Source organism: Lynx canadensis, chromosome B2 (assembly GCF_007474595.2).
Source record: "Lynx canadensis isolate LIC74 chromosome B2, mLynCan4.pri.v2, whole genome shotgun sequence".
Lineage (NCBI taxonomy): Eukaryota > Metazoa > Chordata > Mammalia > Carnivora > Felidae > Lynx > Lynx canadensis.
Genome location: NC_044307.1, coordinates 37942685 through 37967490, shown reverse-complemented (window position 1 = coordinate 37967490; position 24806 = coordinate 37942685). Strand labels below are relative to the sequence as shown.

At 55.1% G+C, this 24806-nt stretch overlaps 1 protein-coding gene across 1 annotated transcript in view; it reads left to right on the top strand.

Annotated features, from left to right (window-relative positions):
* Positions 1-23413, top strand: part of KCNK5 (potassium two pore domain channel subfamily K member 5) — a 37985-nt gene extending 14572 nt beyond the window's left edge. Inside the window, exons 2-5 of the mRNA XM_030315425.1 lie at positions 16655-16766; positions 17923-18089; positions 18359-18527; positions 20687-23413. Of these exons, the coding sequence (XP_030171285.1) occupies positions 16655-16766; positions 17923-18089; positions 18359-18527; positions 20687-21552 (1314 nt within the window). The 3' untranslated portion in view covers positions 21553-23413. The remainder of the gene's footprint in view (positions 1-16654; positions 16767-17922; positions 18090-18358; positions 18528-20686) is intronic.
* Positions 23414-24806: the final 1393 nt, after the last annotated feature.

Here is a 24806-nt window from a genome sequence, read left to right as displayed (position 1 = left end):
CTGAGTTGGAGGCAGGATTATTGATGGCTCTTTCTTTCTCTGCCTCCCCAGTTTTCTGAAATGCTGTTGTCAAGCCTTTAAAACAAAGAAATTTAATTTTCTTAAAGGGTAAGATATATGCTTATGTCATCAGCCACTTCTGTGCTAGCTGTTTTCATTTTTAATGTTTGAGGTGCACAAAGCAAAAACACAGTTTTAACAGAACGTACTCTAAAACCTGGTGTCAGTTCTGTGATTGCTAAACAGTGTGTTGCTATTGTTTTTCAATGTAGCTGCCAAAGTTGTGACTTCCTGGGCAGCCGTGCTGTTGAACACTTGGAGGCGAAGGGGCTCAATGTCTGGGGAAACCAGGGGGGGCCTTTGGTCCGCAGACCAAGGTGTTTGAGACTAGACACACAAGTCGGCGGTCACCAAGGAGAGGGTGCAGTTCCCTGAGAGGTCCCTGGCAGAGCCAGGGAGACCCAGCGGCTGTACCCAGTGCTGCGCCCAGTGTCGCCTACAAGGGACGGTGTCTTCCAGCGGCCCACGGACAAGTGTTATGTTGCATCCAGCTCTGCCAAGTCTCAAAGGGGCACAGGGAGACCTTGCCCTGCCTTTTGGATGAACACAGAGCACAAGCGAGATTTGGGTCAGCCCGGGACCACGCATGTAACTCAGAGTCAGGAGCGTGCTGCGGTTTACCTCCGGAGGCTTGGGTGAACGTGAGGGACCAGGGGAAGGCGGACTCTGCCTGGGAGAGAGAGTCTGGGTAGGATGTGTTGTGTTTCACTCTGCATCCGTTCGGTAATCACCACCCACCTGTTGCCAATTAATTTAATTTTAACGTGATAATGACTAAATATCGTGGCTGTTTAATTCTAAATTAAAATTTAGTTCCTCAGTCACACATTTCAAAGGCTTGGTAGCCACATGGGACTGCTCAGATATAGAACATTCCACAGCACAGAGAGTTCTCTTGGACAGCACTGGAGTGTTGATAGGAATCTGTTGAGGTTTCTAATGGCCCACTGGCTTCTCGCGGTGTCTAGTCAAATTCCATTCCTGCTCTGGGGTGGGAGAGGGGAGAGCTGGCCCGGCCTGGCAGGCTTGGAGCTGGGACGGTGGTGTGCCAGGAACCTGTAGGGGGTGGCCTCCCCACCCCCGCCCCCGACCGGAAACTTGCAAGCCCTTCTGAGGTGAGCACACCCACCCTCACACCCCAGAAAGCGTGAGATTGCAGAGGGCTGTGGACCGCCTTGCCCGCTCAGCCACATCAGACTCAGATGAGTGTGTATTTGATGGGAGGGTCATTCCTGGTGTCACCATCAGTCCACCTTGGCTCCATTGGAGGTGGGCCCAGGCTGAGGTAGACAGTGAGTCATCTTCCATGGACCTCCAGTTGTTGTCCAGGGTGTCAGTTCCTTCTGATTGCCTGCTCCGCCCTGTTCCTCAGCCCAGTCTGCAGTGAAGGGCAGCTCTTCCCCGGCCCTGGGGAGGAAAGCCTGCACTTAAGGTCCAGGCTCGCTGGCTGGGTGGATCTGCGGCCACCCGGGGAACATCTTCCCCTTGGGATGAGAACCATGAACATCTCTTCCACCCCAAATCTGGAAAGAATAGAAGAAGGGGTGGCCGATGGAACCTGCAGGGCGAGTTTTCCAGGTTCCTTCTGGGGTACATGATATGGGTCCTGGGCCAGGAAAGGTGGAGGACCCAAGGGTGGGACTGGGGAGGAGGGCCCGGCGCTTTTCAGAGCTTGCGGAAGCATCTGACCGGGAGATGGCTCTGCTCTAGTCGTTTGTGTCTTGTGAGCCTCCGTTTCCCCATCTGGGTTTGGGCTTCTTGTCCTGCTTTGTGGCCAGTTGCTGGGACTTTGACAGAGGCATAGCTCAAGCCCTGGGGCTTGTCCTGACCTCGACGTTTATCCCGCTGCTTTGTTTGTGGTGTCTTCCACCGTCCTGTAACTTCCTGTGTGCCTGCCCGTATCTGGACAGAACTGCGAGTCCTTCTAGGCAGAGCCTGTCTTGCACTTCCCTTGTTTGGCTCACAGCATCAGAGCATATGGCCAGTGCTCAGTAAATACTTAATCAGTAGATCCAGCTTTGAGCTGCACAGTGCAAGGGAAGGTTGTCCAGAACTCTGGTCCCTTCTTTCTTTGGGTTAAATTAGGTTGGATGCGTTCTGTACAGGGCTTGGGTCTGGTGCCTGGCCAGATGTGGCATTTGTAACAGGCAGGCACAGCTGCACTCTTGCCCCACCAAAGAGGGGAATACCTCAGGGCCCCAAGGTGGGAGTAAGATTGAAGGGAACCCTCTTCCCATCTTGCCATCTGGTCTCACCACTCTTCCTGGGAGGTGACAGGCTGTGTCCTGGAAACCCACTGATGGGTCACTTGTTTGGCCCTCAGGACAGACAGCCACTTTCAGCAGGCTGGAAGGGTAAATGGACCTCCCAGGACAAGCCTGAGAAGTGGCCGTCCCAGCTGCCATGTAGTGTTCTCGTGGGAAACTGAGTTCCACAGGGGGACAGGATGCAGCCACGTGAGGAGCGGATTTCGCTCTCCTGCATGACCCCTGGGTGACTTGGAAATCTCGTGCCATGTACCTTCCTGTCCTTGAGCCTTCCCTGGCCACACACAATGCACCAGGAGGCTGAAAGAAAGCCTATCCCAACAGCACGAGGCGTTTAGAAACCACAAGTTTTAAGTCAGGGGCATCTCTGGCTTTGCCTGTGCCCCTACTTCATGTCCTTCACGTTCACATCCATCGAGCCTTTGGATCCATAGCCCTGAGAGTTGGGGGTGTGGGGGGAGGGGGAGGCAATGTTCTTCCCGTTTTACAAGTGAAGAAATGGAGGTCATGACTTCTGGGGCTGGAGAATAGCTGACCCTGTGCGGGCCCATGCACTGACAGTTCCTGCTCTCTGCTAAGAAGATTGAGAGCCGCCAGCCCTTGGGTGGGAGTTAGGGGGTTAAGCAGACTTGAAAAATGCTGTTGCTTAAAATCCCAGCCCTCGTAAAGAAGAGAGAGAGAGAGAGAGAGAGAGTGAGCGAGCCATGGTCCTGATACTTTCTGCTTCGTGGGTTTTGCAACGGGGCTGTCTTACAGACATGACTCTCCTCCTGTGCCATCCAGAGAGTTTCCATTTCCTGTCACCAGGCCTGTCCCTGGTCCCTAGCTAGGAGGGCCTGGCTGTACTTTTCCATACCTTCAGCACAAAATGCCTCAGTGTTTCTTCACCCTGGTCACGTCCACGCCCCAGTTGGCTGGGGATGGGAGGTGGGCCAGGGACCGTCCCTGCGTGATGGAAAAGGCTGAGGTGGCTGTGCCTGTTCTGCCCTTCTCCTGTCATGACCTACCTGGGTAAGGGTGGTATTAGCAGCCCGTGACCGGGGGGCCCTGGTTACATATATCTGGCTCCCATTTCCTTTCCCAAACTGGGGAGCCAGTTTATGTCTTATTTCTGTCATTTCCAAATGGGGCCTTGGGGGCCAGCGCCCCTGGTGGAATGACCAGTGAAATCTGTGGCAGTCTGGGGAGTGGGGGATCCGCCCTTCAGGATGGGACTCCCTTTGCATCCCGCCCAGGGATTTTCATGACCGTCGGGCATTGTGGTCTTGACCCTTGTCTCTGATCGTGACTCAGCCTTCTGGTGGGATTTGATCTGGGCTTTGGGGGCCCATAAGGCAGAAGCACATTTCCCCCCCCCACCCCGCCCCCTGCCGGGCAAAGAGTACCATCCATCCCAAAATGCCTGTGCTACTTTGCCGGTAGTTTCTTGTACAATTTATTCCAGGGAGGATGGAGGCCAGCTGTTGTCCGTCTCCAGCTGGAGACTGAACCAAAGGAAATGGGCTTGGAGTGCAGCCGGAGGGATTTAGGCTAGAGTCAGACAATAAGGAAGGATTTTATGACAGGTGGTTGGCCTGCAGGAGAATCCTGCAGGGGGCTTTGTGGAGAGTTATGGGGTGGGATCATGCTTGGACACAGCGGGGCCAGGATTGGGTGCAGGGTGGGGGGTTGCAATAAACAGGCGGGAGGGTTACTCCACAGGAGTGGAGAAACTCAGCTGTCTACCCCTCATGCAGAATTAATACCACTCCCTACGACCCCTGTGGGCTTCTTTTTGTTGTTGTTTTTTTTTTGTTTGTTTGTTTGTTTTTAAATTAGTGAAGGGGTTTACAGTTTAACCATCTAGTCATCTTAAACAAATTGCAGTAAATGGGTAAGCTTAATAATTCCTTATCATCAGAACCCCAGCTTTCAAGGATGGGTAGTTACTTATTACCCAGAGCCACCAGCCAGGGTGAAGCGAGAGGGAAAGGAGGAAGGAGCAGGTGGAGGGGCCGCTCTCGAGGCCCCTAGGTGGGGGAGAGTTTGCCTATGGTCTGGGGTGGTCTGCAAGACAAGAGGTGGGTGATGTCAGCCACAGCCCTCCTCTCAAGGGGCATGGGTGTAACCAGAAGGCATGACCGAGGCAGGGATCAGGGACAGGTTTTATACCATGGAGGCAGGAGTGTGGGGGTGTCGGCGGAGGGGAACCATGTCCTCAGCATCCCAGCAAGGGAGACCAGGGCTGTCCAGAGGAACACGACCAGCAGCCTCCAGGGTTTAAGAGAGCTTCTTGGAACAGAGTGTCCTTCCAACTGCTGGGGGAGCAGGAAAGCAAGGACATGCATGGGAAGACCTGGGGCTCTCAACCCTGACGAGCCTCCTGGGCTCCCCCCCTTCCCCACCCACGTGCCTCCTTCCTCTGAAATCCTGATGGTTCCAAAGTCTGCAGGGAAGCTGACTCATCGGGGCTAGGACCTCTGGGGGCTTTGGCCTTGCAGACAGGTGGGGTGGGGTGGGGCGGGGTGAGGCAGGGGAGAGGCACTGGGGCAGAGAAACAACAGAGCCATCAATGCGGGCTGCCCTCACCTACCAGGACTGCCCACCTTACCCAGCGGAGCCAGAACCCACATCAACTGCACTGGCACCCAACTTTGTGTACTGGAAGGTGTGATTAGGAAAGGCATCTGTCTTGGAGACTCAGTTATTCATTAATACTATTTACTGGTGCCAGTTTCCGTTCTAGGAATAAGGGATGAGTGAAGTCTGCCTTCTATCTTGGGGGAGATAAACAGGCTGTGGCCATAAGTAGTGTCCCCAGCCCTGGTCTTCCAGGCGGTGGTAGCTGGAAAGGAGGGCACTGCCGTTGGCAGCCAGCCCAGCTCTCTCATTGCAGCTCTGGAGGCCCCATCCAGCAGGCATCCCCCCGCCCCCCCATCACCCTTGTGTTTCCCATGTTCACTTTTCTACCCAGTACCTGTTTTGGGGGCACACCGTGTATGCCCAACACCGAGCCATGCATTGTTTCATGTAAGGTGCACCCCAACCCGATGCAGTCTTGGTACCGCTGCTTGCCAGGTGCGGAAAGTGAAGCTCAGAGAGGGGAGAGGACTTGTCCCCGGTGACCTGCTGGTGAGTGGTGGACACCCAGGCACGTCTGTTTCAGAGCCCAGGCCTTTCCTGCTCATCCCCGGGCTGTTTGTGGAGGGTCCCAAACATGACGTTTGTGATTTTGAAGTGGCTTGGCCATCCCGGTTTGTGTTGTGCAGGCCAGCGTGCAGACCTGAGCTCTGGAGGACCGGAAGCAAGGTGGTGGGAGTGGGGCAGCCGGGCTGATGGTGAATCAGGTCAGGTCGTCAGCCCTGGACGGGGAGATAGCAGGTCAGTGGTTCCTGTGGCCTCCTTTGTGGCTGCTCGAGGGCTGTTTTTAGAAATCTTGCGTGGAGGGTGACTTCCGAGTTTGCACCTTCCACCCCACCACAAGGTCCGGGTGGATCTAAGAAGCATCCTGGGAGTTGGAGATGGGGAGTGTAAGCATAGGCTCATCCCCTAAATAATATCAAAACTAGATCTGCACAACGCTTTCGTAGCTCTGTGTCATCTGTTACCTTTGCCTACCTGTCTGCTGTCCCCTTCCCTGCTCCGCTCTGGTTGGCATTTGTCAACCCAGTCCCGGGATGGGCAATGGATGGTCTGGTTGTTTGGCGGAAAGGAGCCTCAATGGAGAGTCAGGGGCTTCTGGTCGGTTCTGCTCTGTGCTTTGCAATCAGCTTGCTGTGTGACTTCGACCATGTCACTAGCCCCCTCTGATTGATTTTCTCACCTACAAAATGGGAATAGGAATATCCATTTTGCCTCCCTTCCCTCCAGGGTCTTGGCCTTGAATGAGATTAGGGCCACAGGAATTCTAGGTTTGAGAGGTGCCTGACGATCGTGGGTTCAAGTGAGAAGGAGGGGAGTGCCAGCTCCATGTTTTTCCTGGGCCTCGTTGTTAGAGCTGCTGGCTGGGGCCCAGAGAGGTTTGCTGGCTTGTATGGAAAGGACGAGCCAGAAGCTGAACCCTGTGTGGGGCACTTTCACTCCCAAGTGTCCCCATCCCAGAACAGGGGACTGTTCTGCCCACCTGGCATGCTTGAGGGGTCCTGGCCGAACAATTTTCTCTACATCTGGGAAGGCAGAGAGATGTCCGACACTCCCAGAATTTGGATTCTGGGGGCAGGGAAGAGGCCAAGTCATGAACCCAGGCCCCAGGCCCCAGCATCCCAGATCAGGAATTGATGGTAGCAGCACAGGACATGACATGGCCAGGCCATGGTCACCCCAGGCAGGGCAGTGGGTGTGAATTGTTGGGCAGAGAAGCTGAGGTGCATAAAGGATATCCCTCTTGTCATTTAGGTGTCCCTGGACATCCCACCTGCCCTGGGTCCTTAAGAAGATGAAGCAGGAGGTGGATTTGGGGAACATGGCTCCAGAGGATCACCTTGTGTGTGTGTTCGGGTGGGAGGAAGTGCTCTCAGGCAGCAGTGCCGGGAGACCCCGAGCTGGGCTGGCGAGGTCCCCTATGTCTGCACACACCGGGATTTCCAGTCCAGTGCGTCTGCTGAGCCCTCCAGTGCCTGAGAACACTTGCTGACGCCCCATCCTGAGCCCAGACCCCAGCAGCCCTCACTGTTTGCTTTAGCCAAGCCTGCAGCCTTCCCAGGTCAGCCAGTCCCTGCAAAGCTCTGCCCTGGGCTCAGCTCTCACGGGAGGGGGCCCCCAGCTGCTGGGGGGTTACCAGAACAATGGGGGCAGGGTCACCTGCCTTGTTTTTATTGTCCCTCCCGAGTACAAACAGGGCTCCCGGGCCTGAGAAAATCGGAAACCCAGAGATTTCTGTTGAAAACGTACTCCCCTCTGGCATGGGCTTGCCCCTTGGAGCGTGAGATCCAGTGGTGCTTCTGAGCTCTGCAGAGGCTGCTGAGAGATGGCCTGGGAGGGTGCAGGAGGGGAAGCCCAAAGGTGGGCTGGAGGACAGCCATGCTTCCACGGCCTGCTGCACTGGCTCAAGGGGCGGGGCTGGCCTCGGGAGGGAGGACAGTTTAGGTCTGGGGCAGTGGCTTTGAAATTGGCTGCTTATAATAGTAGAGTCACCCGGGGCAGATTTAATCATCTTAGTTCCGTGCCCCAGACCATTGCTGGCCGATTCCCCGAGGGCAGGACCCCGGCAGGAGTACTTTCCCAATCTGTCCCCCGGGACCATCTCTACGCACAGTCCCGGTTAAGCAGTAGTATGGTGACCCCTGAAGTGTGCCTTGAGGACATGGTGGTGTACCACTTGCCACTTTGCCTAATGAGGTTGTGCGGGTTTCTGTAGGTGTGACCAACACTGCAGGGGCCTGTGCTGTGTTCTGTACACAGCCCCGCCCGAGACACCTGGGCTGAGGGAGGGCAGCCCAGACCAGCACCGGCACATTACTTTAAGGACCAAAGAGAAGTAGACGCAGTGAGGTGCCTTCTCCGTCCCGCAGTCCTGCATCCCCAAGGGGACACGAGGAAGAGGAAGCGTGATCGAGGAGCAGGGCTCACTCCTGACGTAGGTGACCTGACTTGCTGGGGGCTCAGGAGGAGCTGGAGCTGGTGGCCAGTGAACTGAGTCTCGAGAATGAAAATGTATCTTCTCAAATGTGCTGTGGATTGGGGATTTGGGAAGTGCTGAACTGGGCCCAGAAGTCATGATTCTGGGCAGAGGAAATTATGCATTGTACAGGCAGGGGGACCCCGGGAGTCCTAGACCAACCTCTTCATTTTACAGAGAAGGAAGTGGACAGAGGTCCAGGGTTCCAGGAAGATCTCAGCAAGTGGCTGGCAGAGTAGAGCTGGACCTGGGTCCTCAGCCCTATTGCCTAGCCTACCAACCTAGCGTTCCAGCCACGTGTCCAACAATTCATCTTTCCTTCTTTCCTCTAAAAACATAATAAATACTCTATGGGTGGGCACTGGCACAAATCTGAAAGTTACAGATAAGCAAAAAAGAAGTTAACAAAGTCCATACCACAATAGCTGAGGTCTGGTCTCAACTGAGATGCAGTGTGGCCCTGCCCCCTTGGGTCCCTGCACCTGCCACAGACACCTGCTTCTTCCCCGGGAGCGATAGGGCCTGCAGCTGGCACAGGTATCAGGGTGGCACCGCCTGGCCCTCGCCAGTACCCCGTTCATAAGGTGCGCCTGCCTTCCCAGCCACACCCTGGTCACCTGGGCTGAGGGGAGAGGCCAGTGAGAATGCCCAGGGGCAGGGAGGTGAAGGCTTGGAGCCTGGCATCCACACCCATCACCCCACACTAGGCAGTGAGTGTCTGCACGTCAGAATCCCCCGTGGGGTTTGTTCACTACCCAGGTCAACTACACAGAACACTTGCCGGGGGGCCCAGGCACCGTAGTTATTTAACGTCCCCCACCCCCCGCCCCACCCCGGGAGGGGGTTGTGTTGGGCAGCCTGGACTGAGAGCCACTGCCTCAATGACTGTGTGGTATCTAAGGCCCCTGAGCCTCAGTTTCCTCGTCTAAAAACAAGCCCAGCACCCTCTCCGCCATCCCCAGTTAGGGAAAGCTTGAGAAGTCAAGTCAGTCTGAGCGGTGCAGAGGGACAGAGGATGGAGATAATCGAGGGCTTAACTTTAGTCTTCCACTCTCTAATTGGTTTTAGGAATAAGATAGTTAACAGGTGCTCACCTTCCGGCCGGGGCACTTTCACTCTGCCAGCAGTCCCAGAAAGGATTGTCTGATGGAGGACTGGCCCGCAGCTGGACAGACGAGCCGTTCCCCACTAGCCCCCCACATCCCCACTCCCGTTTCTCAAACTGCTCTAGGGAGTCCCCACGCAGGCTCTGGGGTCCCCCTCCCCTCCTCCCTTTATCTGTTCATTAGTTCAGGTGTTAAAGGATTTGATAAACATTGTTGTAAACAAGTCCATACTGCAAATACTTGCTTGGAAAGTGCCTGAGATAGGTTTACTAATCTCCACTTGATGTCAGTCCTGTTCACAACACTCCCCCTGGGCCTCCACTCCCCCCCCCCCCCCCGCCCCAGCCCCCTGTTCAGAGGGGTTGTTAGACTAGATGGACATATGGACAGACAGGGACACGCAGGGAGAGGCCAGCAGGGGCTGGGTGGCAGGTGGGTGCTGTGAGTCCGGGGGCAGCTGGGCGGGGAGCTGGGGCCAGGGTTCAGACAGGCTGCCTAGGCCCCAGCCTCAGCCCCTCCTGGCGGGCACAGTGGGGGTCGCAGTGTGTGGCATGTTTCTCACCCCCAACTCACACCTTCCCACAGTCTGCTTGCCTTGCTTGGTTGCTTAGGAAACTGGTCAGGATGACTGGGAGCCTCTGGGTGGCAGAGATCAGGAGAGATGAGCCTTCTGAGGGATGGAACAGGGCATCTTGGGCGAGCCTCTGTTTCCCCTGCCAGGGAGAGCTTTAACACACACCCGCGTTCCCCAGGTTCTCTGGCTGCAGCTGATCCCGTCCCCCTTGTGAGTTGTTTTGGTCCCCCTTGGTGTTGGAGAAGTCCCCCTGTGCCCTGAGGAAGCCGACTGACTGCTCAGACTGACAAAGGAAGCTTTCACTGTTAGAATAGGAAGAGGTGGGAAAAGGCTGCAGGTGTGAGGGAGCTTGGGGTCAGTGTCGCCTGTTCTCACCCAGGCCTGTCCTCCAGGTGCAGGGAAGTTAACCCCTTGCCCTTTGATTTAACGTTGGGGATGAGGGGTCTTTCCCCCTGGGTCTCAGATCCTCTTAGGGTTTGGTTTCCTCACGGACCCACATGACAAGTCACAGTGCAGATTGCAGGTGCGTTTATTCAGTGCTTACGATGATGTCCTGCACGCAAAAAGCATATGTTCAGGAGACGGGTTATTCTTAGCACATGGAGAAACTGAGGCTGATAGGCTAAGTTATTTACCAAGAGACTTGATGTCAGCCATTGGGAGCCCTCTCCCTCCCGACATGAAGGCTGAGCCACAGAGAGCCTGCTAGTAAGTGTTTCTACCAGGGTTCACTTCTATCTTCCCTCTCCTCTCTCTGCTCACCTGCTGCCCCCAGGACAGTTTCCAAAGGGGACTGCCTCCCCTTCCTGCAGAAAGGACAGTCCTTCAGTCTCCCCAGGGACTCTCCCAGCTCTGCCATCCTGGCCTTGGCCGAGGGGGCTTTCATCTGTCTCCCGCACCTCACCCCTTCCCCAGCCCTCTGCCCCCTCTCAGAGTCTAGCAATCACTGCCCTTCACCCCACCGTCAGTGCCAGCTGGAGGCTGGTGGTTTCAGTGGTGTCTGCAGCCAGCCCTTGGCCCTGCCAGCCCCCGCTCTTGCTGGGGTCTGACTCTGCTTCCCTCTCTCTTGCCGGGTTCAGGCCTCCACCTTGTTGCTGCTGAATTTAGTTGAAACCCAGCTGCAGAGCAATACTGGGAAGGTGTTGAAGGGAGACCCCTGGGGGATGAGTCAGTCCAGGCCAGGGAATATACACTCATTGAAGATCATTTACTCACCCATGTAACCAGCACCTTCGACGTGCCAGGCAGTGTCCTAGGTTCTGGGAATACAGCAGTAGAAAAGAAAACAAAAGTCCTGTCCTCATGGAGCTTATGTTCTAGGGGAGTCTGCATTCCTGCAGATTTCTCTCGAATTTGCTTGGGAAGTTGTGTTTCAGAGACCTGGCTCCAGTCCTTGTAGCTAAGAAGCCCACCCTGAATCCCCTGCTCCCCTCTTCCCGTCTGTAGGTAGCATGGGGTGGGGGCGTTAAGAGCCAGACCGCCTGAGTTCACTCCTCAGCTCCACCACAGACAAGCTGTGTGACCTTGGGCCACTTACTTAATTAGCCTCATTGTCCTCATCTGTAATTGGGGGCAACAGCACCTGCGCTTTAGGCTTGTAAAGATTCAGGGAGCTGAGTGATTTAAAGGGCTTGGTTGGTGTCAATCATATAACCGCTCAAAATCCACTGCTATCCAGATATCAACTGTTCTAATCTGTTAAATAAGGATTAATAGACCGTGCCCCCCTCACAAGGGGGCTGGGAGGGCCAGGCGGATGATAAAAGTCCTTTCTACCCTGTGCTGAGCACCATGCCTGTGTGGCCGGCAGCTTTATTTCACCTTCCAGGCCAGAGGCCCCCAGCGCCTGAAATGGAACCGCAGCCAGGGTCTGGTAAAGGACTCTCGGCCTGCGGGCCTCCAGCGGTGTGTGGGTCCAGTGGAGGCTGGCCTCAGCGGGGAGCCTTAAGGCTGCGTCCTGCATAGTGGGAAAGAGCTCTGTGATCCACCCCTGAGTCTGCCTGGGAGCTGGAGGCCAGGTGGGGAGTAGCTCCGTGAGCGCCAGATAGCTGCCATCCCCACCCCACCGCAGGAGGGTGCTCGAGGGGCAAGCCGGCTGGCTCTCAGCCCCACCTGCCTGTGTGTGAAGGTGGGCTTTGTGTCCCGAGCCCTGGAACTGGCCCGCTCAGCAGGATGAATCTCTCCAGGAAGGGGAGGCCTGGCAGCTGCCTCTGCCTGGGAAACCCCAGATCCCGGGGGATGAGGAGCTGTACGGGAACCGTATTTCTCGGACAGCGAGAGCTCAGGAGGGTGGGGTCAGGGCAGCTGGTTGCCTGAAGCCAAGGCAAGGGCATGTGGCCTCCCTGGAGGCCGGGCTAGAATGCTGAGCTCGGGTCAGAGTGGATGGACTGGTTTTAGGGCACTGTTTTTTCAGCTGGTGCGAACGGGTGGAAGTATGCACTGGCCTCCTTCCTGTGGCCTCTGTGGGAAGGGGGGCAGGATAACCACGTCTAGCCAGGGCTCTCCTGGCTTCGTGCTTTTAGCATTCTGACCTTAGGCTACTTAGTTAACCTCTCCAAGCCTTACACTTTCATTTGCAAAATGGAAAAAATTACCTATCTTCCCAGCAGGATTCTGTCCTCATTAAGTAAGCTAAAGGCAGTAAAGTGTTAGCACAATACTCAGTGCATCAGTGCATAGTAAGCCCTCAGTAAATCACAGCTGCTTTGTTAGGGGGGGAGACCCAGAAGGGAGGTCGATCCCTTTCCCAAACAAGAGCTAGGCCCGGGCTGTGTGCAGTATCCCTTCTCCCATCACTCTCCAGGGTCATGTGGAAAATGAAAATATTGTCTTGTGTGAATTAGGGAGCCAAGTTAAAGAATCCTGTGAGTGAACAGGGGCCACCTCCTCCTGCTAGAGCTGTTTGCCTAACCCTGGGGACAGTACGCCACGTCCATCGTGGTGTCAGCCTGGCTCCCCCGTGCCACTCTCCCTAACCCAGGGATGGCCTGGATCTTGGGTCAGGCCCTTTGTTCTGGGAGACTGCCCCCTGCATTCGGTACGACCCTGACCATCACCATGGAGTTGCCCCTGCCAGAGCCACAGCTGTACATGGTGGGAACAGGAAGCAGGCCCCCAAGTCCACATCTGGACTTCTGCCCCTCCCCCAAGCCTCACTTCCCCCACCTGTCGAGGGACACCTGGCAGGGTCACAGGAACAACCAGTTAGGTAATATGTGTATATACACCCCAGCAAGGGGTGTTTGCCACTCAGCAGCACTAATAGCCTTCTTCCCACTCCAGCATTGTGATGGACCCAAGCTGATTCTCAGGCCAGCTGCTTGGTGGCCGTGGGCAGAGAGGAGGCAACAGCAAGGAGTGCTGGGGGTGCCTAGGGGCCGGTAGAGCAGAGAAGAGGGGAGGGGGAGTCCCACTGACTTGTAACCAGAACCTAGCCCAGCCACGTGTAACCTCTCTCAGCCTGTTTCGTGACCTCACCAGTGGGCAGAACTGCCACCATTGGATTGCTGTAAGGGCTAGTGGTGCTTCTAGCCCTGGGGACATTGGGAGCCTCAGAATGCCCCCTTCGCTGCCCCTCTCTGGGTGACTATGGAGAGATAATGGAGGTCTTGGGGAAAGTGCTTGGGGCTGTGGCTCCCTGATAACCCAGGGCTGGAGGCCGAGGCTGCAAGGCTATGCCCCAAAGGGCATAGGATTGGCAGAGGGAAAGCAGGAAACCCAGTTTTTCTGCTGTAGAGCTCCCAACCATAATGCCCTCTTTGGTTACCCTGTTTGACACTGTTTTTTTTTTTTTTAATTAATTAATTTTTTTTTTTTTTTTGAGAGAGAGAGAGAGGGAGAGAGCATGAGTAAAGGAGAGGGGCAGAGAGAGAGAAAGAGAATCTCAAGCAGGCTCTACAAAGCATGGAACCCAGTGTCTGGGGCTCCATCCCATGACCCTAGATGACCTGAGCCGAAACTAAGAGTTGGATGCTCAACCGACTGAGCCACTCAGACACCCCTGTTTTGCCACTCTTATGTTTGGTGTCTCCTTAGTACTTACTAATGATTCCCAAATCACAGATTGCCTTTGGAAAGCCGGTGTTCCTCAGCGGAAGCAGTGTTGGCATTGTGGGTTGGGCTGTCTTGTGAGTCGCTGGACATCTAGCCCCATCCCCCACTAGAATAGATGGGGGGGGGGGCAACAGGGACTCTGTCTCCTCAATGTGCTGTCCATGGTGCCTGGAACAGTGGCTGGCAAGATAACACTCCCCACTTAGGCAGCATTTCCAGACACTTCCAGAAGGTGCTCCCACCCAGTTGGGAACCCTTGTTTCCAGTCACACCATCAGCATCCCTGATGTGCTGTGGTCACCCTTGCTCTCAACACTTTCTATTATCAGAAGTGGATTACTGCCAAGAGCAGTCCATTCTGAGGTAGCTCACTATCCAAAAAAGCCACTCTCCTCTTCCTTGGGTAATAGATCATGTGAGGTCAGGCACCCACAGTGGAACAGAGTTCCCCATGTGTGACCCAGCCCTCGATAGATAAGATGTTGACACTGTCTGAGATTGTGTTGACTTTTCTTTCAGCAGCCACCCTCGTGTTTGTTAGTTTGTGGTCAGCTGAAACCCAAGGACTTCTCATTTCACGCCTATACTGGCCTTTTCTAACCCAAAGTGTATGACATGAAAAACTTAAAAGATGGTCATATCTTGTTAGTTTGGGCCCATTTTTCCAGTCCAGATGATTTTTGAGTTCCAGACTGCCATTGCAGTGTGTTAATAACTATCTTCCCACCCTGGCCTTGTCCGCAGTTTTGCATCCTTTGCAGAGGAGACTGGGCAGCCATCTATGTATGTGTTTTCTGTGTTGTTGATTAAAATATCGAAGAGGCCAGGCCTTTGGCATGATCATGGAGACCTCAGGCCAGGTCGATAAAGATCAAGACCTCTTGGCTGTTTATCTGCCTTTAAAGGGATCCAAATTAATCCCAGCTCTGCCCTACATTTCTCTGTCTTGTCCACATGAATATCTTTAAGCTCATCTGTTCGGCTGCCTTGTTGAAATCTAGATTTACTGCATTCCACCCAACTTCAAGGGTTTGCAACCCCTTTGGAGCGGGAGATGCACTTAGCTGAGCGTGACTCATTCTTGATGAACCTGCGCTAGCTTCTGGTACCCACCAGTTCCTCTTCTGATTGTGCCAAACTTGCTGCTGTCCCCATTTAGACATCTGTAAGAGTTCTGGTTTGAGTGTCTAGAACCCACCCCTTTTGTTTGTGCGAGAATAGGGACAGTTTTCGTGTTCCCGAGACTCCACGGGGATGAGCAGAGATGGCGCCCTGATGGCATCGCTCCCTGCCAGTGGTGCAATTCCTACTTAAGCGTTCTTTTCATCTGTCAGGCTGAGCTCCCCGGCAATTACGCTTTGCCCTTTCCGCTCTACAACAAAGGCTGGGGCCAAAGGGAGCCGCCATCTGTTTGACATTAAGACACGGGACCCTGCTACATTCTCCTGCTTCGGACGTAGGTTTAATTTCTGAGAAAACCGTTCGGATGGACCTGTTGGCCCCTTAGGATCTGAATGCGCTGGTACTCTCACGTGGAGGGGGCCCTGCTGGCTAGACAGCCAGCTCTCTGAGCAAAGGGTTGCAGGCAGCCTGCGGCCTTTCTGCTTTGCCACTGCACGGCCTGCAGAGAGATGCTCTGGAAGCGCCGTGAGGAGGCAGGGCAGCGAGTGGTGTGGTTTGATGGCCTGTCAGACGGGCATGTCATCATGGAAAATTCTTCATGGGATCTGCAGATCCGTTTACACGGGCCTGCTGCTGCTCCCAACTGCTCATTCCTTCTCAACAGCCCCAGCCCCTCCCTGGTTTCCCACCGGACTTCAGTCACACTGTGGTGGGTTACAACTCTGGGCTTTCCATCTGCCTCGCTCTTCTTCTGCCTCCCCTCGGTCCCAGGCTTGAGGTTTATAGGGAATTTGGCTGAGTTCCCGGTCTCTGGATTGGGTGGCCCACCTGGGGCCCTCTTTGGGGGCAGAACTGGAACCTCCCAGGTTTAAATGCTGGGCCCTTCTGTGAGCCTCCTTCTGGGGTCCACACCCTGTCATCTGCAAGTTGGGGTGAATGGTGGCAGGACTGAAGGAAGGGCTAGAGGCAGTCTGTGGTCGGCCAGAACAGGTTTGGCAGCTATCAGTGTTCCTGGAATAGATAAGACTTCTTCTGGGGCCACCAGTGGACTTCCCCAGGTGGCCTCTCACCTGCTGCCCACAGTTGCTGGGAGCCCTGTGGGGACTGGTAGCAGGATTTTGAGTCGCCTTGAAATGTGCACACCACCTTTGATGATCTGTCCTGGACCAGACCTTGAAATTGCTTGGCCCAGGGCAGAGAGAGGGAGCCAGAGAAGGGAAGGAATGGGGAGTCTGTAGGGGAAGAGGGTAGAGTCCCAAGCATGGGGAAAAGGAAGCTAGCTGATTCATACACCCTGAGACAACAGATCCAAGAGAGCCCTGAGCTGAGGTGAAGGGTATATGGGGGTCCCTCCGAGGTCTATCCTGCAGTAGAACGCTTCTCTGTGGAGGGCTGGGTAGGGTGTAGGCATCCTCCTGCATGTCTGAATCACATGTGCCTTCTTCGAGGCAGAATAGCCTAGCACAGTAGCTCTCTAAGTGTGGACTCTGGACCACTACCACCAGCATCGCCTGGAAACTCATTTGAAATGCAGATTCTCAGACCCCCTTCCCAGACCCACTGAATCAAACTCTGGAGGTGGGGCCCATCAGTCTGTATTTGACAAGCTCTCTGGGTGATGCTGGTGCACACTAGTAAGGTTGAGAAGCACTGGCTCAGTGAGAGAATGGACTTTAGAGACAGACTGCTTGACCAGCTGTGTGACCATGGGCACATCACTTAACCTCTCTGATCCTTTATAAAATATTTCATCACCTAATAAATTGGAGACAGTAACTGCCACCTTATTATTGTGATGATTACGAATGCTTACGGAGTTATGTACAGTGCTGTCACTTAGAAAGCATTAAGAGTCAGTCTGTGTCTCTCTTTTTAGGTAGTGTCTGATGCTGCAGGACAGGGAGTGGCCATTACAGGGAATCAGACCTTCAACAACTGGAATTGGCCCAATGCAATGATTTTTGCAGCTACAGTCATCACTACCATTGGTAAGTCTTCTGGGACCTTCAGGATAGCCACTGCCATGCCCTAGCTCCACGGAACCTTGTAAAAATCCAGCTCTGGTCCCATGGCCTTGTTGCATTGTGCTCTTTTAACACTTTCCTAGGCATTTAGTCAGTCGTTGGTGATGGGCCACGCTTGGGAGATTGTTTTCCAGGAGTCCTCACCTGGGCTCTTGGAGCAGAAACGACACAGCCCAATAGCCAGGGCCATGCAGGAGGTTGAACAGGTTGCTCACTGCACAAACCCCAGCCCATGCTTGCCTACCAGGCTGGGTATTCTGATATTCTGTGGCTTCATAACCGACCACCCCAGAGGTTAGTGGCTTAAAACACAACTTATTATTCGCTTTTGCCATTCTGTGCGTTGCCTGGGTTCAGCTGGTTGGTTCTTGCTTGAGGTATGTAATGGCGGAGGCAGTCCTTGTGAGACTGGAGTCAGCCAAAAGCACTACTGGCTAGACATCCAGGACGGCTTCGTCCACTGCACATTTGATAGTTGACACTGGCTGCTGGCTGAGAGCACGGCTAGGGGTGAAAATGCACTGGCTTGGGCAGCTCACAGTATGGCAGCTGGGTTCCAAGAAGGAGAATCCCCAAAGTGAGCATTGTAGGACGTCACGGGGAGAAATAAGAGGGCTTCTTAGACCTAGCCCACCGGGCATCACCTGCGCTGCATTCTCCGGTCAAGCCAGACACTGATGTCCAGATTCCAAGGGAGGGGATTAGATGCCAGCCTGCCGTGAGCAGCAGCACAGGCTTGCACAGGAAAGGGAGGGATTAAGAATGGTCTACCACGGTGCCCCCGGGGTGTCTCCCCAGAGAAGGCTGTTTGTAATTTGCACAGTGGTGCCATATGGACTAGTGGAAGGTTTACTAATGGTGAAAGCTTTGTCCACCAGGGAGCTCCCAATCTGATGGAGGAGACATAGCCCATGCTATCACACTTGCTCTGTAAATGCTCATGACCGTAGTGTGATCACATTTCTTAAGTCCTGATGTTAGATCAATATCAAGTGATCTTAGGGAATGTGGGTGTGTGGATGTGGGTATGGGTACGTGATAGAGGCAGGGGCCAACGCTGGGTCTGGGTCTGTCACCCCTGCTGTGGCTCTCTGTGCCTCACTCTCCTCTCCTTCCTCAGGCTATGGCAATGTGGCCCCCAAGACCCCTGCTGGGCGCCTCTTCTGTGTCTTCTATGGTCTCTTCGGGGTGCCACTCTGCCTGACGTGGATCAGCGCCCTGGGCAAGTTCTTCGGGGGACGTGCCAAGAGGCTGGGCCAGTTCCTCACCAGGAGAGGCGTGAGCCTGGTATGTCTCCAAACCCTAGGTGCCAGGAAGCACTGGGGGGACCCTGGCAGGGGACGGACGGGAGGATGGGGAAGACCAAGAATGAGCAGAGGTGCCAGGGCAGATGGCAAGAGGGCAGTCCCAGGGCCCCCTGTCCTGTGAGTGAGGCCGGGAGCGATGCTGCTTGCCCTCTCCTGGGTGGTAAGCCTGCTCCGTGGCCTCCTGGGTGCCCCTGCTGGGCTTCCCCATCTCCGCCATGGTCTGACTTGGTCTCCCCACCACCCCGTCAGCGGAAGGCGCAGATCACTTGCACAGCCATCTTCATTGTGTGGGGCGTCCTGGTCCACCTGGTGATCCCGCCCTTCGTGTTCATGGTGACTGAGGAGTGGGACTACATCGAGGGCCTCTACTACTCCTTCATCACTATCTCCACCATCGGCTTTGGTGACTTCGTGGCCGGTGAGTCCTGCCCTTTTCCCCTTGCGTCTGCCTCCTTGCCTTCTCTTTGTCTGCTTCTCCTCCACCTGCAATTCAGCTGATCTTTACTGGGGCCCCAGTAGGTGTTCAGTGTCCTGGGCAGCCCCCCCACCCCCCAGAAAGGGGTCCTTATCCCTCCCTGCCTGATGCAAGAGGAGTAAATGCAGAAGCCTCTTCTGTTTCCCTGTCTTTCTTGGGTCCTGGCTTTTGCTGCTTCCTCTCCCTCTGTTCTCCCGTCTCCTGGGCCTAGGTTCACTAGGGGCTCTGGGTAGGGCCTGGCCCCTGCGGGGTTTGTGCCTGTGACCCAGAAAGCCCTAAAGCCAAGCCAGGAACCCCCTTCCTGTTACAGAGCTGCCGGCTTCCATCTGTCAGAGGAGCGGAGGGTGCTGTTCTAGAGGCTTGGCTCACAGGCCCGAAACTTTGCTCTTGCCACAGGCAGTTTAAAGACAAGAGAGGCCTTCTCCTAAGCTGCCCCACCCCCTGGGGCTGGGACATTCCCCTCCCACTCCTCCCCTACTTAATCCAGCAGGTGATAAAATTCTTTGGCTCCAACCTCTCACGGACTTGTGCTTGTGGCCTGCACAGCATCTTGGCCCTTCACCTTCTTGCCCCTGTTTGGCTGCATTGACCCAGCGTTTCTTCCCTTGATGCCTGCTGCCCTGCCCAGCTGACCCCAACCTTGCTCCAGGGGCCTCTGGTCTCCCCCCGCCCCCTTCCTAGGGGGCAGGAGCAGGTCACTTACCCTTCTGCTTCATTGTAAAGGGAGACTCAGAATGCTAGGGCAGGGGTGGGGCAGGGGTGGGTGGCTGAGTGGGGGGAGGAACAGGAAAGATGCCTGAACACTCTACTGACCTCAGCAGATCAGGGCCTGCTGTCTTGGTAGATAAATTTAGATGGAGGCACAGTCCTGTCATTGTCTAAGGGACCCTGGACAGGCAAGAGAAGCCTTTGTCCTGGGAAAGTAGGGTGTATTTAGTCATCCTTTCTCAGCTCCAGCATGACTCCAAACCTCTGCCTCAGTTTCCTTATCTGTAAAATGGATTAAAAAAAATAGCACCTACCTAATAGGGTGGTAGAAAATCATATGTGTGCGGAGGCTAGGACCCAGCAATGTTAGCATGTCCCTGGTTGTCATCTTGTGACCAAGAGCCCTGAGCAAAGTTGATAGCATCCCTCAAAAACACCTCTTATCTGCCAGGCAGACACAGCACCTGTCTTCAGGGACCTGATTTGATGAGGGTAGTATAGGCCTTGCCCTGCAGGACCCCCACTCTGGAGGAAGCCCCCTTCCCCTAGTCCCTTTTCCAAGTTGCTCCCAGTTGCGGGGGGGTGAGTGGCAAGATACCTAATAATACAGATCAATATGCCTAGAAGCGAAAGTTGAAAATCTCAGATAATCCTGGAGTGTAGGAACTCAATCAGAGCTGTGTAGGATGACCCGGGAGGACTGCCTGGAGCAGGTGTCAAGAGCCTGGCCTCTGAGGAGGAGGATGTGGAGTAGGCAGAGCCCTCCAGACCATGGGAAGAGCCAGTCTGAAGAGGGCAGAAACAGGAAGTCAGGGGCAACCAGACCCCCCTGAAGGAGAATCAAGGCTGTCCAGAATAGTTCCTGCTGAGGCCAGTGCATATGGACCTCTTGGCCCGACCCCCAGCCCCATGCATATTAAGCCAGTGGGTCCATCCCCAGCAGTGGAGATGCCAGCTACTGTCTCATGTAATTTCCATCCTGGTTTTAACTGAAGCAGAACATACACACCCCAGAAGTGTACAGAACCGCTAGATGTGGTACAACGAATCATCGAATGGCAAACCTTCATGAACTCTCTCCTGATCTGCATGTTGGCTGTGTTAATAGCCTCCCCAATACCTTGGCCTTTGAACCTACCTTGCCCTAGGGAACCACTCTCCCGACTTTTGACAGTTGAATTGAGGCTCAGGCAGATTAGGGACTAAGATGGGGACATGAGTGACTGAACCATCAGGATGACAGGACAGTCCAGTTTCTAGTCCTTCCTCTCACTGTGCATCCCATTCTGTGTTCTGACACTGTGCCTGCTCTCAGAGAACACGGCTTTGGCCTTAACGTGTCTCCAGGTCCCTGCTGACACTCTTCTGACCTGGGTTTCCTGTCCTGTCCGCAGGTGTGAACCCCAGCGCCAACTACCATGCCCTGTACCGCTACTTTGTGGAGCTCTGGATCTACCTGGGGCTGGCCTGGCTGTCCCTCTTTGTCAACTGGAAGGTGAGCATGTTTGTGGAGGTCCATAAGGCCATCAAGAAAAGGCGGCGGCGGAGGAAGGAGTCCTTTGAGAGCTCTCCACACTCCAAAAAGGCCCTACAGATAGCTGGGAGCACAGCGTCCAAAGACATCAACATCTTCAGTTTTCTGTCCAAAAAGGAGGAGACCTACAATGACCTCATCAAGCAGATCGGGAAGAAGGGAATGAAGACGAACGGGACTGGGGAGAGGGTCCCAGCAGTGGGGCTGGGGCCTCAGGGGGGTGGGCTGCCAGCCCTCCCCACCTCCCTGGCCCCCCTGGTGGTTTACTCCAAGAACCGGGTGCCCAGCTTAGAAGAGGTGTCTCAGACACTAAGGAACAAAGGCCATGTGTCACGGCCCCTCAGTGAGGAGGTTGGGGCGGGGCCCCCCAAGGATGGCTCCCTGACCCCTGAAGTGTTCATTAACCAGTTGGATCGAATCAGCGAGGAGGGGGAGCCATGGGATGCCCAGGACTACCACCCACTCATCTTCCAGAATGTCAACATCACCTTTACAAATGAGGAAGCCGGCCTCTCAGATGAAGAGACGTCCAAGTCCTCGATAGAGGACAACCTGGCAGGGGAGGAGAGGCCCCAGGAGGGGGCCGAGGCCGAAGTGCCCCTGAACCTGGGCGAGTTCCCCTCATCTGATGAGTCCACCTTCACCAGCACCGAGTCTGAACTCTCCGTGCCTTACGAACAGCTTGTGAACGAGTATAATAAGTCAGACTGTCCCAGAGGCACGTGAGGCAGGGCCGGCTCCCCACCCCACCTTCGATGGCTTCCGTTTCCCTCATCCTAGGGCGTCCTACTCTGGCCCCTGGTGGGGGGCAGCCCTGGAACTGGGAGTGGGGGGCCAGGGGCCTTCCTCACCTTCCATCCCCTGCAGCTAGATGCTACTGGCAAACATAGCATGTGCCTAGGACAGGGCCTCTGTTCTCCGGTTGAATGGGCACCCTGGCAGTGGGAGGCATCTGTCCTGAGCATGGCTGGTAATTTTGATGGTTCAGTGACCTGTGTGGGCTGGCAGGTGACCCTCAAGGAGGCCTGCACCTGCATGGGTCTTCGTGCGTCATCCGGTTGAAAATGTCACACGGTTCTCTTAGGCCGGGGGCCTCGGCTGTTTGAGTTCACCAGTGTTAATGAGCTCCTGTGAGCCCAGCACTGAGTCAGGTATTTCAGAAAAGAGGCAGGGGAGGGCATTGTGAGACCCGGGTCCTGCCTTTGAAGGAGGGACAGCTGTGGTGTTGGGGGTGCTGAGCATTTCAGCTCTTCAGCAGTAGCGGGGCCCTGTGTGGGGCACATGTGTGACCATCCCCCAGGCCCTCCTCGTCTGCCTGTCAGGCCTCTACTGCAATCTCAGTAGGGAAGAGGCACCCAGGGGAAGGGAGAGAGGAGATACTGGGCAGGTGCTGAAACACTCCTCTGATATAAGGGCCTGGGAGCAAGCTCTGAGTGTGGCCCAGGGTCTTGTCACTGTGCTCGGACCAAGCCCCCCCCCCCCCCGCCCCAACCCAGAGCCCAGTTCCCCGATGCAGACACCCTTTGGCCAAGCAGTGACAGACGTCGGCTTTCTCTCTTCCCAGGAACGTTGGGGGAAGAGGGTGGCAGTAGCCAGGGAGCTGCAGGAGTAAGCTCACCTCTGGCCCCAGCCTCCCCATCTGGCTGGCTCCTCATCCCCTGTGCCCAGAACAAGGACCTCATGGCTCCCTGGCCCTCCTGGCCCCGTGGTGGTGGAGGGGAGGGGGGGCAGGGGGAGGAGGTAAATTGCTCTTGGCTTACAAGCGGGAATGGCCAAATATGTGAATCGGCTCCTTCCTACAGCCACGGTTTACCATTTGTGTGTGCGTGTGTGTAAGTGTGTTTAAGAAAGAAAGGACTGGGGACAGGGGGAGCAAAAGATAATGTGAAACTGTGCACAGACCCTCTCTGATGAGGGGCCGGCAAAGTTCTCTGTGATGCACACCTGAGGGCCGGCCCTCTCTGCCCTGCGCATTGTTATTTTTAAATAAACTGCTGTTTTTATATACCTGGCACCTGTTGGCTTCAGAGCCAGAGGGGAGAGGAGGTGAACGAGCAGGGTCCCAATGACTGGGATGTTACATGTTCACCCTTCTACCCCCAACTCAGCTGGGCCTTTCTTGGTGACCTCAGCCAAGGTCATGCTGTCAAGAGTCCCCACGTAGAGAGGGCGCCAAGGTACCCATAAGCGCGTGAGCAGCACATTTGGGGGAGAGGCATCTGTCACAGGCACCTGAGGCCAGCCAGGAGGTGAGTGATCACCCTTGGCCCAAACACTCTCTCAGCCCCCCGCCCAGTATTGTGGGGCTGGACCCCACCCCCCAACATGTGAAGACGGTGATGGGCCTGTGTGTCCACACCCGCATTCATCCAGTGACCCAGGGCTATGCTGGCTGGGCAACTGGGTGAGAAGGAGTGGCCTTCGGTGTTTCTGTGAATGTTTTAATGAGTTCATCTTCGTTTCCTTGCCCCACCTTGCCGGGGTGTCCCTGGCTGTCCTGGAATCACACTGTGTGTACATACTGGCAATGATGTCAAATGTAATTTATTTTAACCTTTTTACAATAAAGCTTGAGATGGACAGGCCAGTCTGGTGTGTGCTATGTCAGGGGTGGGGTGGGAGCGGGTGCTGGGCAGGGGCAAGTTGTGGGGGCAGTCTGGGAGGATTGGGGGCTCGGTGAACTGAGGACAGTGGGAGGGTCTCGTTGACTACTGGGGGGAGTGTTCTGGAAGGGAGAGGAAAAGGAAAGAGGTGAGGGGGGGTGGAGGGGCAGGTTACTTAAGATGGGGTAGTCAGGGCAGGCTTCTAGGAGGAGGTGACAGTTAACAGGTCTGAATGAGGATTGGGGAGGAGCCTTGCAGAAAGTGTCCTAGAACCAGGAAGGAGTCAGGAGCCAGGGGAGAGAGGTGGGGGGATCTTGGCAAACTGTCAGCAGTCTGCCAGGCACTGTTCTGGTGCTTTATACCCCTCTGTGAATGAGCTCCTTTGATGGTGCAGCAGCCCTGTGCGGTAGGTGTACATGCTGTTTTACCGGCGAGGAAACAGGTACAGAGAGGTGACTTGGGCAAGATCTCAATGGATGGTGAGCCTGGATTCAAACCCATGCAGCCGTGCTCCTGGGTCTGTTCCCCAGCCACCGCGATGGGAGGAGGAAGCAAGCCTGTGCTTTTGTGGCGACTGACGTCCCTGAAAGGGCTCCTGTCTCAGGAAGGTGGGACCAGCTGGGAGTTCGAGGGGTGGGCACCGGGGGCTAGAAAGAACGTGGAGAAGGACTGACCAGGCTCAGCTGGGCATGTCTGAACCCATTTAACGAAAGGATCTGTCAGGCTTCTATGGTTCTGGGGCCCCCTAAAGCAGCACCACACAGGACATTAGTTAAACGTTTGCGTCTGTTGGGAAACATGTAAAGTTCTGTGGTTTCAGGGTGAGCCACGTTTTTCACGAAGGCATGGATGTGTTCACAGAGGGTCATAGGTGTTTACAATACCACCGGTTCTAGAACTACTTGATAGCATCCCTACCTCTGCCAAAACATCTCTCCACCCCTCTCCCTCTCCTTGCCTGCACCACCCCAACCCCCACACACAGGTCCAAGATTCTCTGGCTTTGCTTAACACCGTTCAGCTTCAAGGTAACAATTCCATCACGCTAAGTGCTACCTTTATATACCTCGGAGCATCCCCGTGGCACAGGTTATTTGACCCCACTTGCAGCTAAGCAGATGAAGGCTCAGAGTCTGACTTTACCCGGCACAGCTTCGCACAAACAGAAGCACAAATGGAAGCCTGGGGTGGAGGTGTGGCCTTGGGCCACTGTGGCTAAGATTAGTCAGGAGCTGAGTAAAAGGTCTAGAAACAGGAAGGTGGCAACAGCTGGAGCAGAGGGTGGGGCCTGGGAGGCCCCAAGTTGCTGAGGGATCAAGAGCAGAGGCAGGGTGCCACGTGGGGAGTAGGAGTGTGGTGAGGTTTCCTGTCACCCTG